General features: G+C 46.9%; 1 protein-coding gene across 1 annotated transcript; it reads right to left on the bottom strand.

Annotated features, from left to right (window-relative positions):
* Positions 1-3,586: 3,586 nt before the first annotated feature.
* LOC117545186 (glutamic acid-rich protein-like) lies at positions 3,587-13,973 on the bottom strand (the record flags this gene model as incomplete). The annotated part of the gene is given in 10 exon segments (XM_034214880.1): positions 3,587-3,717; positions 5,507-5,635; positions 5,717-5,845; positions 5,966-6,088; positions 6,182-6,198; positions 6,488-6,587; positions 8,720-8,887; positions 12,089-12,617; positions 12,785-12,909; positions 13,210-13,973. Coding segments are annotated over 10 exon segments (1,865 nt in total), but the record flags the coding sequence as incomplete, so codon positions are not given.
* Positions 13,974-14,261: the final 288 nt, after the last annotated feature.

Here is a 14,261-nt window from a genome sequence, read left to right as displayed (position 1 = left end):
TCTTCGAGGGCCAGGTGTGTGTTCTTCGAGGGGTCAGGTGTGTGTCTCTCGAGGGCCAGGTGTGTGTTCTTCGAGGGCCATGTGTGTGTTCTTCGAGGGTCAGGTGTGTGTTCTTTGAGGGTCAGGGTGTGTGTTCTTTGAGGGTCAGGTGTGTGTTCTTTGGAGGGCAGGGTGTGTTCTTTGAGGGTCAGGTGTGTGTTCTTTGAGGGTCAGTGTGTGTTCTTTGAGGGCCAGGTGTGTGTTCTTCGAGGGCACAGGTGTGTGTTCTTCGAGGGTCCAGGTGTGTGTTTCTTCGAGGGCCAGGTGTGTGTTCTTCGAGGGCCAGGTGTGTGTTCTTCGAGGGCCAGGTGTGTGTTCTTCGAGGGCCAGGTGTGTGTTCTTCGAGGGTCAGGTGTGTGTTCTTCGAGGGCCAGGTGTGTGTTCTTCGAGGGCCAGGTGTGTGTTCTTTGAGGGCCAGGTGTGTGTTCTTCGAGGGTCAGGTGTGTGTTCTTCGAGGGCCAGGTGTGTGTTCTTTGAGGGTCAGGTGTGTGTTCTTTGAGGGTCAGGTGTGTGTTCTTTGAGGGTCAGGTGTGTGTTCTTTGAGGGCGAGGTGTTTGTTCTTTGAGGGCCAGGTGTGTGTTCTTTGAGGGTCAGGTGTGTGTTCTTTGAGGGCCAGGTGTGTGTTCTTCGAGGGCCAGGTGTGTGTTCTTTGAGGGCCAGGTGTGTGTTCTTTGAGGGCCAGGTGTGTGTTCTTTGAGGGCCAGGTGTGTGTTCTTTGAGGGCCAGGGTGTGTGTGTTCTTTGAGGGTCAGGTGTGTGTTCTTTGAGGGTCAGGTGTGTGTTCTTTGAGGGCCAGGTGTGTGTTCTTTGAGGGTCAGGTGTGTGTTCTTTGAGGGTCAGGTGTGTGTTCTTTGAGGGCCAGGTGTGTGTTCTTTGAGGGTCAGGTGTGTGTTCTTCGAGGGTCAGGTGTGTGTTCTTTGAGGGCCAGGCGTGTGTTCTTTGAGGGTCAGGTGTGTGTTCTTTGAGGGTCAGGTGTGTGTTCTTTGAGGGTCAGGTGTGTGTTCTTTGAGGGTCAGGTGTGTGTTCTTTGAGGGCCAGGTGTGTGTTCTTTGAGGGCCAGGTGTGTGTTCTTTGAGGGCCAGGTGTGTGTTCTTTGAGGGCCAGGTGTGTGTTCTTTGAGGGCCAGGTGTGTGTTCTTTGAGGGTCAGGTGTGTGTTCTTCGAGGGCCAGGTGTGTGTTCTTCGAGGGTCAGGTGTGTGTTCTTTGAGGGCCAGGTGTGTGTTCTTTGAGGGCCATGTGTGTGTTCTTTGAGGGTCAGGTGTGTGTTCTTTGAGGGTCAGGTGTGTGTTCTTTGAGGGTCAGGTGTGTGTTCTTTGAGGGTCAGGTGTGTGTTCTTTGAGGGTCAGGTGTGTGTTCTTTGAGGGTCAGGTGTGTGTTCTTTGAGGGTCAGGTGTGTGTTCTTTGAGGGCCAAGTGTGTGTTCTTCGAGGGCCAGGTGTGTGTTCTTCGAGGGCCAGGTGTGTGTTCTTCGAGGGTCAGGTGTGTGTTCTTCGAGGGCCAGGTGTGTGTTCTTCGAGGGCCAGGTGTGTGTTCTTCGAGGGCCAGGTGTGTGTTCTTCGAGGGTCAGGTGTGTGTTCTTCGAGGGCCAGGTGTGTGTTCTTCGAGGGCCAGGTGTGTGTTCTTTGAGGGCCAGGTGTGTGTTCTTCGAGGGTCAGGTGTGTGTTCTTTGAGGGCCAGGTGTGTGTTCTTTGAGGGTCAGGTGTGTGTTCTTTGAGGGTCAGGTGTGTGTTCTTTGAGGGCCAGGTGTGTGTTCTTTGAGGGTCAGGTGTGTGTTCTTTGAGGGCGAGGTGTTTGTTCTTCGAGGGCCAGGTGTGTGTTCTTCGAGGGTCAGGTGTGTGTTCTTCGAGGGTCAGGTGTGTGTTCTTCGAGGGCCAGGTGTGTGTTCTTCGAGGGCCAGGTGTGTGTTCTTCGAGGGCCAGGTGTGTGTTCTTCGAGGGCCAGGTGTGTGTTCTTCGAGGGTCAGGTGTGTGTTCTTCGAGGGCCAGGTGTGTGTTCTTTGAGGGTCAGGTGTGTGTTCTTTGAGGGCCAGGTGTGTGTTCTTTGAGGGCCAGGTGTGTGTTCTTTGAGGGCCATGTGTGTGTTCTTTGAGGGTCAGGTGTGTGTTCTTTGAGGGTCAGGTGTGTGTTCTTTGAGGGCGAAGTGTGTGTTCTTTGAGGGCGAAGTGTGTGTTCTTTGAGGGTCAGGTGTGTGTTCTTTGAGGGTCAGGTGTGTGTTCTTTGAGGGCCAGGTGTGTGTTCTTTGAGGGCCAGGTGTGTGTTCTTTGAGGGCCAGGTGTGTGTTCTTTGAGGGCCAGGTGTGTGTTCTTTGAGGGTCAGGTGTGTGTTCTTTGAGGGCCAGGTGTGTGTTCTTTGAGGGTCAGGTGTGTGTTCTTTGAGGGCCAGGTGTGTGTTCTTTGAGGGTCAGGTGTGTGTTCTTTGAGGGCCAGGTGTGTGTTCTTTGAGGGCCAGGTGTGTGTTCTTTGAGGGCCAGGTGTGTGTTCTTTGAGGGTCAGGTGTGTGTTCTTTGAGGGCCAGGTGTGTGTTCTTTGAGGGTCAGGTGTGTGTTCTTTGAGGGCCAGGTGTGTGTTCTTTGAGGGCCAGGTGTGTGTTCTTTGAGGGTCAGGTGTGTGTTCTTTGAGGGTCAGGTGTGTGTTCTTTGAGGGCCAGGTGTGTGTTCTTTGAGGGTCAGGTGTGTGTTCTTTGAGGGCCAGGTGTGTGTTCTTTGAGGGTCAGGTGTGTGTTCTTTGAGGGCCAGGTGTGTGTTCTTTGAGGGTCAGGTGTGTGTTCTTTGAGGGCCAGGTGTATGTTCTTTGAGGGCCAGGTGTGTGTTCTTTGAGGGCCAGGTGTGTGTTCTTTGTATGGATGATTGTTTACTTTCGTCCGTCCCACTGGTCTGTTTTTCGTCTCTGTGCATTGTGACAGGGTTGCACTCCAACATCTCGTTGTATATTTGTATATAATGACAATTAAAGCTTTCTATTCTATTTTATACCTGTAACAATGTTAAAGTGGATACAAGCACCAAAATGTCATTTTCCTTCATTTAACATTGAAACTGGATGACAAACCTCAAAAAAGGAGTTTGTGCCAATTTAAGGACTTTTATCAACTTTTGAAAGATTTCTCTAGTATATTTAATTATCTGCAGCACTACTAACTGTTGGCAAAATTCTGAATGTCCTCTTCCAACATGAGAGGAACATTATAACAAAGATATCAATTGTAGCTGAGAACATGACAGGATGTGTGATTACCTAGAAGAGCATCAGGACTGTTTGAGGCAGATGATAGCTATGTGATTAACATGATGATTCAGCCTCTATGGAGAGAGACATCAAGCATGCTCATTTCTGACGTGGAGCTAATCTGAAGTAAACATTGAATGCTGCTTTCTATTCCTCCATCTTGTGACTGTGTAACTCCCTCTCTTGGATATCAGCTTGTGAAGGACACTGTTCAGGAACTAGTCTGTGTATGTGATGACTCCTTCTGGAGAGGATCACACATACATGGATCCTGAGGTTGAAGCTCAAGCCGGGGACCAGGGAGAGTTTTCTAACAGTTAACGTACCCGTGTTTGAGCTGCCGGTACTTCCTGCTGACGTAAACCGTGAGTCGCTTCCCGTTGAACTTCGGAGGATTCTCTTTGCAATCTTCAGCCATTCTCTCCGCTTCCTCCGCCTTCTCCATCTCCACAAAGCACTGCGGACACACCATGGATAAATACCAAGCGGCAAACTCTGGGGAACAGCCGGGACGCCAATACGGAAGTGCCACACACTGCAGTTCATACATGGGCCGCTAGGGACTGGCTGCAGAAAGGAGCAATTTCCATAGACCCCCATGCCCAACTTTACAGCAGAAAAAAACATGTTTCTACCCCTGGATGCAATAAATATTATTATCAATATAGTTAGATTCCACCTTCATGATTATGAATCTGTGAGTGAATTGTTTTCTAACACGACCCTTTTATTTATATTAGGTTTGAAAGTTTTTGCATAAATTAGGGCGTGGTCACTTTGATGGACATGTACATGCCTCACTGTCAGCTAACAGCAACTTGTCCACTCTGCTAGGCTACAACCATAGAGGCTACAACGTTAGTTAGTCATAGCACTGTACTTGACCCTTTAGCTTTAGCCGCGTTCGTGGTGATTGTGCCTTTTAGGGAATATTATTACAAATACCAGACAATTAAAATGTTGTACTGTGCGCTTGAATGTACTAACAGAACTTCCAAGAAGTCTAAAATGATAATATTATACATGTTAACCCCGTTTGCAGGTGTTTGTGTGCTTGGTAGCTTAGCTTGTTACTTATTAGCCAGCTAAGGACGTAACCCTTTATGCATACATATACATTTTAGTTTATGATTCAGCCTTGGGTAAGACTTTTATAGTCTATGGCTATGACGCCCATAATGCTAAACGGGAGCAAATGTTATAGGGGACCCAATTATCCCAGTGGTGGCCGCCGGAGCTAACGGAGCCGCAGGGGGCTAGCTCCAGCCGGCATCCCGGAGCTAGCCCACTGCGGCTCCGTTAGGTCCGGGCGGTGGAGTCCGTCTTTTCTCAACGTGTGAATGACAAGCATCAAGAATAATAAAATATAGCTAATTCTCTTGCAGATTGTCTCATTTGATTATGAATGTAACGTTTATATAGGGGAACTACACTGTTGGCAGTAACTTGGTATGCATGTATTTCATGTTAGCTTAGCTTCTTAGCCTGAGCTAGCTCTGTTTACTTCCAGTTCGGAGGCAGCAGGTCCCGCCTCTTTGCCCTTATTTGGAGCAGGTGGGATTAGACTCTGACGTCACAGTCGAGCCGTTAGTGGCCGACTCCGCCTACTAAGGGCTTCACGGCAACTCTGCAGAATCCTATGGGTGACGTCACGGACACTACGTCCATTTATATATACAGTCTATGATAAATACATGTATTCCTGTTGCTCCTTCACCAAAAACATATCTTCTGTTTTCCTTTATGTATAATTGAAGTTTTCAGATTTGCCTTTAAGAGGTCATATCATATAATAGAGATTTTGTTCACAAAGCAGATGTCAGTTTTTTTCCTTATAAATTCAGACGTTAAGCCGATTAAAATGTACAACATGTAGGACTTCATAATCTCAGAGAATTTTTATTATTTTTTCTTGTAGGTTAAAGAAAGCTAAAGAAAAAAAAGATTTTGACTTCATTTCTGAATCTCATGCCAGAGTTAAGATGGTCCTGGTTCTAGTTCTGGTTCTAGGTCTGGTTCTTGTGGTTGTGGTTCTGGTTCTTGTGGTTCTGGTTCTAGTTATGGTTCTGGTTCTGGTTCTAGTGGTTCTGGTTCTTGTGGTTCTGGTTCTAGTTATGGTTCTAGGTCTGGTTCTGGTTCTGGTGATTCTGGTTCTTGTTCTAGTGGTTCTAGTTCTTCTGATTCTGGTTCTAGGTCTAGTGGTTCTGGTTGTTCTGGCTCTTGTTCTAGTGGTTCTGGTTCTGTACCTCTCTCTTCAGCCGGTTGAGGAAATACTTCCGGACTCTTCCGTACGGTTCGGCCAGTTTCAGGACGTCACCGTCGGAGTATTTACAGTTCGGGATCTGACCGAGGTAAACAACTTTACTGGATCCACACTGAGGAACACATGAAGAAGAAGAGTCAGGAACACATGAAGAAGAAGAGTGTAGTTCTCCTCAGGTGATGATGTTTCTCACCTGGATGGTAGGATAGCTCGTTGAATGGCTGATTCTCACTGGTCGACCACAGATAGAAGCTGTCACATTACAGCTGTAGAAGGTAGCCATAGCTCGAGCTTCTTCTTCTGTGGTAAACTGAAGATACGCCTGGAGGAGGAGGAGGAGGAGGAGGAGGAGGAGGAGGAGGAGGAGGATTATTAATTGAAACACCTGACTCTCTTAAAGTACAATTGAAATGATTGTAAATCACATCTTCCTGCAGCGTACCTCAGGTCTGAGGTCCAGCACCAGATGTTTCACCACCTTCCCAAACGGCTTTGCCAGGGCCAGAAGGTCGTTCATGAACTTATAACCTCGCCTGAAGCCCACGATGTTCACCACCCTCATGCCCTGAAGAGGAAGAGGAGGAGGAGGAGGAAGATATTTAGCAAATATAAAAACATCTAAGTGGTAATAATAAACTCTCTATCAAACGTTACTCACCCCTTTCCTGGAGTTGTCTGCAGAGAGGAGACGAACAGGGAGGAGGAACAACGTTAGTTTCAACGAAAGAGACAAGTATAAATATCTGAATATGTTAATAAGATATCCAAAAGAAATCTGGAGAATACTGGAAGACAATGACAAAAAAACTGGAAAATAAAATAGGTAAAATATCTGAAACATTTTCAGTAACATTTGTGACAAATGTCCAGAAAACCTGGAGATAATATTTAACAAGTTGACTCAATGCTACTGTACAAATATATAAAATAATAACAATAATTGATGTTGTTGTGCAGTTAGTACCGGTGGTGTCCTCCTCCTCTTCCTCATCTTCCTCCTCGTCCTCCTGTAGCTCGTCCAACGTCACAAAGTCATCCATGTTCTCCAGGAAGTCCTCCTCAAACTGCAACACAATCATCAAATCACAAAATCAGTTAAATACTCAACTTTAAGGAAAGTTAGATTGCAGGTAGATAAACTGTAATTAATATTAATAAACGTTATAGAGCGCACGCTGTCTGCAGGTAAATAACTGGGAAAGTTTACTCTAAGGTACTCGAAAAGCGGGTCCGGCCGATTGTCGACCCTCAGATTGAGGAGGAACAATGCGGATTCCGTCCTGGTCGTGGAACGAGGATCAGCTTTTTAAACTCGCAAGGATCCTGGAGGGGGCCTGGGAGTACGCTTATCCGGTCTACATGTGTTTTGTAGACTTGGAGAAGGCGTATGACCGAGTTCCCAGGGAGTTACTGTGGGAGGTGCTGCGGGAGTATGGGGTGAAGGGGTCTCTACTCAGGGCCATCCAATCTCTGTACTCCCAAAGCGAGAGCCGTGTCCGGGTCCTCGGCAGTAAGTCGGACCCATTCCCGGTGAGGGTTTGCCTCCGCCAGGGCTGCGCTTTGTCACCAATCCTGTTTGTGGTATTGATGGACAGGATTTCGAGGCGTAGTCATTGGGGAGGGGGTCTGCAGTTCGGTGGACTAAGGATTGCACCACTGCTTTTTGCAGATGATGTGGTTCTAATGGCTTCATCGGTCTGCGACCTTCAGCACTCACTGGATCGGTTCGCAACCGAGTGTGAAGCGGCTGGGATGAGGATCAGCACCTCCAAATCTGAGGCCATGGTTCTCAGCAGGAAACCGATGGACTGTCCACTCCAAGTAGGGAATGAGTCCTTACCCCAAGTGAAGGAGTTCAAGTATCTCGGGTCTTGTTCTCGAGTGAGGGAACAATGGAGCGTGAGATGGGCCGGAGAATCGGAGCAGCGGGAGGGGTACTGCAGTCGCTTTACCGCACCGTTGTGACGAAAAGAGAGCTAAGCCAGAAGGCAAAGCTCTCTGTCTACCGGGCCATTTTCGTTCCTACCCTCACCTATGGTCATGAAGGATGGGTCATGACCGAAAGAACGAGATCTCGGATACAAGCGGTTGAGATGGGTTTTCTCCGCAGGGCGGCTGGCGTCTCCCTAGTAGTAGTAGTAGTAGTAGTAGTAGTAGTAGTAGTAGTACTATAACCTTTATTTAGCCAGGAAAATCAATTAAGAACAAATTCTTATTTTTAGGGATAAGGTGAGAAGTTCAGTCATCCGGGAGGGACTCCGAGTAGAGCCACTGCTCCTTCGCATTGAAAGAAGCCAGGATGCCGCCTAGTAAGGATGCCACCTGGTAAGGATGCCACCTGGGCGCCTCCCAAGGGAGGTGTTCCAGGCACGTCCAGCTGGGAGGAGACCAAGGGGTAGACATAGGACCAGGTGGAGGGATTATATCTCTACCTAGGACCAGGTGGAGGGATCATATCTCTACATAGGACCAGGTGGAGGGATCATATCTCTACCTAGGACCAGGTGGAGGGATTATATCTCTACCTAGGACCAGGTGGAGGGATCATATCTCTACATAGGACCAGGTGGAGGGATTATATCTCTACCTAGGACCAGGTGGAGGGATCATATCTCTACCTAGGACCAGGTGGAGGGATCATATCTTTACATAGGACCAGGTGGAGGGATCATATCTCTACCTAGGACCAGGTGGAGAGATTATATCTCTACCTAGGACCAGGTGGAGGGATCATATCTCTACCTAGGACCAGGTGGAGGAATCATATCTCTACCTAGGACCAGGTGGAGGAATCATATCTCTACCTAGGACCAGGTGGAGGAATCATATCTCTACCTAGGACCAGGTGGAGGAATCATATCTCTACCCAGGACCAGGTGGAGGGATTATATCTCTACCTAGGACCAGGTGGAGGAATCATATCTCTACCTAGGACCAGGTGGAGGAATCATATCTCTACCCAGGACCAGGTGGAGGGATTATATCTCTAGCTAGGACCAGGTGGAGGGATCATATTTCTACACAGGACCAGGTGGAGGGATCATATCTCTACCCAGGACCAGGTGGAGGGATCATATCTCTAAGGGAAAGGGAAGTTTGGGGCTCTCTGCTGGAACTGATACCTTCGCGACCCGACCACGGATAAGCGGGAGAAGATGGATGGATGGATAATACTAATAAACGTTATAAAGCGTACGCTGTCAGCAGGCGGTTCTCCCTCCTGGTTCTCCTCTGGTTCTGCCTTCGGTTCTTTTTCTGCAGAGACTTCGGGTTCTGGCGCGGCCTCTGACTCCGCCCCCTGCGTGATCTCCCCTGGAGCCCCGGCCACTTCAACAGGTGTGTCATCAGTGACATCATCAGGAACCTGCATAAAGACATTCAAACGTCACCAACTAAAACATGGTGTAAAAATAACAAATTTTAAAGTCCCATGTCATGCTTTTCCGGTTATTACCCGTCCCCTTGTGTGTTATGAAGGTTTTCTGCATGTGAACGGTCTGCAGAGTCACAAACCCTCAAAGTACACCCTGTAGGGAGTAAAACTCTAACACAGAAAATATCTGTACAGTACCTGGGTACAGTGACGTGACCATACCCAAATGGAACAATCCGCAGACTTCCTCACATACACACTCAATCTTTTCTCAGCTGCAGCTCTGCCGATTTCTCCTCCCTGAGACGGCGGGAATGCAGCGAGGCTGTGAGTCGGTGTGTGAGCACACACACAAACTCCCAGCCAGGCTGCGGGTGTGTGTGTTCAGGCTGGGTTTCGCTGGGCTCACGAGGGGGGGGGGCAAGAGCTCCAACAAGCCGTGTAGGACAGAGAGTGAATACACAGACTCTACAGAGATGCTGTGAGAAACCAATGTGAGTTTGGAACATTGAACAATGTAAATCTATTCTAGTAGACCTCAACAATGGAACTATGATCAGTAGAAATGGCCATGGGACCTTTAACAAACATTGATAACAGATACTTTTTTATTATTTATCTTTATTTAACCTGCACCCCCGATACCGGGGGGAAAAACGCGTCATCTGCAGGAAACAGCGTCTCAGGGCATCTTAATATTCAATAAACTATGAATGTTTTATATCCATGTAACGGGAAGAAACTCAGCGAACTTTATTTTTATTTTATTTTTTAAAACCCACAAAGCTAGCGCTGAGCCTATGAATTAGCCACGAGCGAAAAATGCTAACGGCGTGTTGCACAGAAACTCACTCATAACACCCTTATTACTTATCGTAGCTGCACGCCCAACCCATCGATCTGATCGTGAGATGACACGGAATCGATGGGTAGATACATCATCACTCCATGATAAGAACTCGCAAAGCTATTAACAAGAACAGACATCAAAACATGTGGCGCTAGGTAGCTAAAACCGGCAACATGGCTCACCTTTGTCGTTGTCTGGTCAAAAGTGGTCTTCAATGGCATTACAACGATAAAAACGCTGCTGAAGTTAATCCATAGGTTAACCAATGTGTCTGTGTCCCTTTGAATGATTTCTGATAATCCATAAGCAATAAACCTACCGGGGCCCTCCTGCAACATCTTGCAGGAAACAGTGTCTGAGGGCATGTTCATTTATAAACTATGAATGTTATATATCCATGTAACGGGAAGAAACTCATCTAACTGATCATTTTAATTAAAAAAAAACCCCACAATGCTAACGCTGAGCCTCTGAATTAGCAACGAGCGAAAAATGCTAACAGATTACTGCACCGAAACTCACACACAAAACCTTATTATTTATCCATTCTGCACATCCAACCCATCGATCTGATCGTGAGATGACACAGAGTCGATGGGTACAGACATCACTCAATGATACGAACTCGCGACTTTATAAACAAGAACAGACATCAAAACATGTGGCGCTAGGTAGCTAAAAACGCTAACATGGCTCACCTGTGTGGTAATCTGGTCAAAAGTCGTCTTCAATGGCATTAAAACGATAAACACGCTGCTGAAGTTAATCCATAGGTTAATCCAATGTGTCTGAGTCCCTTTGAATGATTTCTGATCATCCATAAGCAATAAACCTGCTTTTCCATTTCCAGATGTCAGAGCGAGAGAAAGGTTCACTCTGATGCAAACCTGCTGCAGCGAAGCCCCCACCTTTGTGTTTTACCATGTGTGTGAGTGGGGAAATCCCCCTTCGATTCTATTGGCTCTAATGGTCAGAAAGAGATGTCAATCACCAAAATCGACCAATGGGTTCCAGAGAAACGGTAAAACCCCCATTTCCACCCAAAAAATGTACAGTCTCTATTGGGCTCAGGGCCATCTAAGCTAATTTACAGATGGCCCTGAGCCCAATAGAGATTGCCCTGAAAAATGGGGGGCCTCCCCCTAGAAAATGTTGATTTTTGCAGGTCTTAGATGCTGTCTGGTGCATTCTCTAGACTGAATTATAAGATGAACCACCACAATATTATATTGTACAATTTCAATTTTATAGTTTGTTCTTGTTTGTGTTTGCTCGCTTGCATGCCCTGCAGCTATAAGAAATACTTAAGTTGTTGGTCAAGACACTTTCCATCTGATGAAGGCAAATGCCTTCCCAGATGTAAATAAGTAGAAAACATTACATTCAGAAAGAAAGAGATGTCCTGTGTGGGTTGATTGTGCGTTGATCTGTTGGTAATGCCTCGGGGTTCCGGTGGGCATGTAAACAAATGCATAATGCTGCGCTATACTTTGTGGCCTCACCCGGTTGCATAGCGACACTTATTGTTTAGGTGTCTTTTAATAAGCAGGTAGTCTTATCATTAGCTAGAACTAGCTAGATCTGATCGATATGGACATAAACGCGAGTGAAGTCTAATCTGACGGGAGAGAGAGATCAGCTGCTGCTGACGAGTTGATACGCAGCTCTGCATGATCACATGCAGCGGTGAGCGGACAAAACACACACTTCAGGTTAGAATATCACACGTAGCTATTTGAATTACCTCTCAAACTACCTAAACTAGTTATAGATATGTTTAGTTTTACTGTCGGGTCACTCATTACTGGACCCGCGAGCTGCATGATACTGGCATGATAGATTGCCCGATCGGGCAACCAGCAGGTGAGGCTTCATTGCCCGAGCTAAATACTAGATGGCCCCGGGCCATCGGGCAGCCCTTAATGTCGAGCCCTGTTATATGTTGTACTTTGGATTCCTAAAGCTTTTAGTCTACTAACCCGTCATCCAAGGTTAGTTTTCACTGTAAGTAAAAAATAATTTTTGGACGGACACTATAATTTACAGTTTTTTACTGTGTTCAATCTGAATTTTCTTTAAAATAAAAAACATCTATATTGATTCTGACTCTTCTGCATCCAACTCACAGGTTTATCATTACTTTGAGAAAAAAGGTTATTAATTTAGCCCTTTTAGAAGATATGGTCATTTGTTGGGAATGTCCTTTTGGAGCCTGAGACCTGAAACACAGGCTCAGGGCTAAACTGGTTAAAATGTATTTTATGAATTGTACGTTTATAGAAATGTCAATAAAAATGTAAGTAAATGTTAAAATAAGTTACTACTCCTTCCTGTTTCCTCACCTCCTCCTGTTTGTCCTCCTGTTTGTCCTCCTCCTGCTTCTCCTCCTGCTTCACCTCCTGCTTCACCTCCTGCTTCTCCTCCTCCTCCTGCTTCTCCTCCTCCTGCTTCTTCTCCTCCTCCTCCTCCTCCTCCTCCTCCATAGTTTCCATCACCGTCTCCTCCTCCTCCTCCTTCACATCCACATTCTCATTCTCCTTCTCCTCCTCCCCCTCCATGACTCCTGAAACCTCCTCCTCTTCTCCTGCCGCCGGCTGCTCCTCCTCAGCCTCCTCAGCCTTCGATTCCTCCTCCCTCCTCTCCTCCCGACTCCTGGATCTGGACCTGGAGGAAGAGGAGGCGGTTCTGGGGGGATTTGAGGAGGTTCTGGGGGGGTTTGAGGAGGTTCTGGAGGGGTTTGAGGAGGTTCTGGAGGGGTTTGAGGAGGTTCTGGAGGGGGTTGAGGAGGTTCTGGAGGCGGTTGAGGAGGTTCTGGAGGCGTTTGGTCCTCCGGTCCTCGGGCCTCGAGCGCCTCCAAGTTTCTTGTTCACACTGGAAACAGAAATGTGCCTCAGATGAGATATTCATACATTAAAATAAATAAATACAAACAAAATAATGTACACAGTCTGTTGTCTTTGTTCTGTGTTGTGATTGAATAAAGACAACGGGGGAAACACACAACTAGTTTACAGTGTATCCCCGGGGGTGTGACTCACTTGAGGGTCTTGTACTTGGTGCAGATGTTGAGGCGGATGGGTCGGCCCTTGATGGTGAGAGAGTGAACGTTGTAATATTTCACCAGCATCTCTGCGTCCTCCGGAGTCCCCAGCTGCACAAACGCCTGCAAACACACAGAAACATTGTATATAGACTCTCCTTGCACTATTTCATCTGTTTTATTGTGTTGCTCTGTTGGAGGAGCCTGTGACCTGAGATTTTCATTTGTACATATCTACACTGTAGCTATGTACAAATGACAATAAAGGCCTTGAATCCACTTTATATCCAGTAGGGGGGGGGGGGGAAATCACCAGGCTCCTCAAGATCGATAACTTAATTCGTTTATATCCTGTATTATAACTTTGCTAAGTTCACTTGTTTAGAATGGTATAGTATGCTAAAGTAATGCTCATATCATTACCTGGTCTGTGAGGAACAGGTGTTTCTCCACCTCTCCGAATCGAGCCGCGATGGTAAGCAGCTCCTTCTTATCCTTCTCGTCTCTGGGCATGTTGTTGAAGAAGACCACCTGACTTTCCTGACCTTTGACCTGCCTCACAGGCCGGTCAATCGGAGGATCCATCTGACGATCCATCTGACGATCCATCTGACGATCCATCTGACGATCCATCTGACGATCCATCTGACGATCCATCGGACGATCCATCGGACGATCCATCTGACGATCCATCGGACGATCCGTCGGACGAACCGTCGGACGATCCGTCGGACGATCCATTGGACGATCCATTGGACGATCCATCGAAAGATCCATCGACCGGTCTGAACTTCGGTTGTTTTTCTGAGGGTCAAACATATCATGGAAATGTATCATAAGTCAATATATATAGGTTTATCTTGGGTTGATCTTCTCAAAGTTTAAATCAAACCCTAACTACTGAATGTCCTCAGACAGAAGGGTGTTGCCTTGACAATTATGGATGTTAGGTTTTATGGTTTGTTAGGTTTTATACTTCTCCTTCTGTCACTGATGTGATGCCACTGTGGGTTCATCTGGAGAGGGTGTGGCTGTGCTGTGCCCAGCCTTGATTGCAGTACCTCAGGGCACCTGGGTCAGAGGCCTGTACTACGAAGCAGGTTCAACCTAACCTGGATATGAGTTAGCCGGTTGGCCTAATCCAAAACAAACGCGCTCTCGCTAAGCGGTCCTACGACGCTGGTTATCAAGTGGATCGCTCAAGCCAGCCGTGTCCTATCTAGTTAGGTGTTCACATGAGAGGGGTGGTATTTGGAGCATTCGACCAATCACAGACATGGAGAAGCGCACTGACAGCGCAGCGTCATACTTCCTGAATGAAAAGTCAACTATAATATTAGACATATGAAGAAGTTAAAGTTGAAACATCCATGACTTAAACACTTGATCCAGGATCAAAGCCACAGAGCTGCACCTGCAAGGTGAATACAGCTGGGAACAGAACAAGTGTTTGAATGCGTACATTAACAGCTTTA

The sequence above is a fragment of the Gymnodraco acuticeps genome, unplaced genomic scaffold (assembly GCF_902827175.1).
Source record: "Gymnodraco acuticeps unplaced genomic scaffold, fGymAcu1.1, whole genome shotgun sequence".
Lineage (NCBI taxonomy): Eukaryota > Metazoa > Chordata > Actinopteri > Perciformes > Bathydraconidae > Gymnodraco > Gymnodraco acuticeps.
The sequence above is the reverse complement of the archived record's forward strand: the minus strand, read 5'-3'. Positions and strand labels throughout refer to the sequence as shown.